Source organism: Propithecus coquereli, unplaced genomic scaffold (assembly GCF_000956105.1).
Source record: "Propithecus coquereli isolate 6110/MARCELLA unplaced genomic scaffold, Pcoq_1.0 Scaffold126, whole genome shotgun sequence".
NCBI classification, from domain to species: domain Eukaryota; kingdom Metazoa; phylum Chordata; class Mammalia; order Primates; family Indriidae; genus Propithecus; species Propithecus coquereli.
In genome coordinates, this window is record NW_012136747.1 from 2,426,120 (window position 1) to 2,428,086 (window position 1,967).

The window sequence follows — 1,967 nt, forward strand, 5'->3', positions numbered from 1 at the left end:
GATAAAAAAGGGAAACCATGGAAAGTCCATTCCATACTCATAACCTACAATGGCTTTTTCTTGCCCATTAGATCAAATTTAAACACTTAGGTCTAGATTTAATATTCTCTATCAGATGACTGCAATTCATCTGGCCAACTTTTTAAAAAAATAGCTTGAAATATAATTCGTATATCACATAATTCACCCATTTAAAGTACACTATTCAGTAGTTTTTGTTATATTCACAGAATGGTGTAACCATCACTACAATGAATTTTAGAACATTTCATCAATCCAAAAAACTTCCCATGTCCATAAACAGTCATTCCTCACTTTCTCCCAATCCCTCCAGCCCTTGGCAACCACTCGTCTGTTTTCTGTCTTTATCAATTTCCCTATTGGAGAGATTTCATATAAATGATATCGCATAATATATGGTCTTTGATGATGGTCAATTTTTTTAATCATTCCCTGAATTATTCTGCAATTAATTTCTTCTTATTTCTTACATGAATAAAAATCTGTTCTTACCCTATTACCTTGCTTACAATGTGTCTCCTTTTTGAAATTTCTTAAATAAAATAAAGTAGCTCAGTCTTCTGGAAAAGACTTGTGTCTCTTTCATGGTGCTTAGGGAAATACAGCTATGATAAACACTTTAGGAAATTAAGAATTCTATCTAAATAGGCAAGGAAGGTCTTAATCCCAATCTGGTTCATGATTTGTCATCTGCTCCCATTTCTTACCTTTCAGTTTCGGTACAAGATGCTGAAATTCTTCTAGTGTATAGGCTTCATCTACTCCAGTTAGAGCTATTGCTCCATCAGTGCCAGACCGTGGGCCATCCCAAAGTTCTCGACTGGGGTCTCTCCGAGGCACAAAAAGCATGGCTTTGTGCGATGGTAGTTCCTTGCCAGGGAGGCTTTGAAGAACCAGAATGCTATCAGGCTCTTGGAATCCACACAGGTACAGAAAATTGTTGTCTTGGTGGAAAGTATAGGGGATATCGTTGCTCATGTAGTATGTTGGGTTGGAGAGCACAACTACTGTCTGGTCAGTCCCACTGTGCCCTTGTGATTCCTTGTGGATCAGAGACATCAGTTTGTGTCTGCGAAGTGCATATTCTACCTGAGATAGTCCTGGAGTCACCTCCCCTAGAAATGACAAATAAAAGTGGTACTTTGCATTTCTACAGTGCCAAAATACTTAAGGTAGATTAATATTAGATGGAGACACCCAAGTTCAATTCTTTAATTTATGCCAAATCTCCTCACAGCACATGGGGAATTAAGGAGATAACCCCAGGCTTCAAATTTTTATTCTATTGCAAAAATTTGGAAGAAATAATAGTTAAATGTGGTCCTGCCTGAAAACCGGGATCATCACCCCTTAAGATCTCTTCCAGCTTTTTGTATATTCTTTTACTCATTTAATCAAATATTTATTGAACATTATTATGTGGAAGGCATTATTAGGCATATAATCAAAGCTACTCTGAAATTTCAGTATATAAGACGGGGAGAAGTGTCAATCTATCTGTGTGTGACTTCCCTTCGTGATTCCCCACCCTGCCTAGGCCAGGAGAAGAAGGTAAGAGGAGGGTGCTTCCCCAAAGCTGACCAGTTCACACTGAGGCATGCTGGAGTACCAAGGGCTACCAGAGGCCCATCTTCTAAAGGCAATGCACTGAGCCCAGCAAGGGGAAGAGGTGCTGTGGGGTTTGCCCAGGAATGAGTGAGGCAGGAGAGGAGTTCAGGAACCCATCCTCCACGCCTTCCCACAGTCTGTCCAAGCATGCTATGAAATCCCCAAATATCCTAAGACTAACAAAGGTAGCTGTGTCTGAGCCCAACCCCTCCAACAGTGACTCTTAGTCCCAACTTCCCCTCTAACTGGAGACCTTCTAAGTCTCCAAATAGAAAATAGGCCTGATGGCTGGTGTGGGTGAGGGGGAATTCTAAAGCTTGGACCGCAGCCCTGGCTAG

General features: G+C 40.7%; 1 protein-coding gene across 1 annotated transcript in view; it reads right to left on the bottom strand.

The window, feature by feature from the left end:
* Positions 1 to 1,967, bottom strand: part of XPNPEP3 (X-prolyl aminopeptidase 3, mitochondrial) — a 103,773-nt gene that overhangs the window by 61,914 nt on the left and 39,892 nt on the right. Inside the window, exon 3 of the mRNA XM_012637974.1 lies at positions 729 to 1,136. Coding sequence (XP_012493428.1) covers positions 729 to 1,136 — 408 coding nt within the window. The remainder of the gene's footprint in view (positions 1 to 728; positions 1,137 to 1,967) is intronic.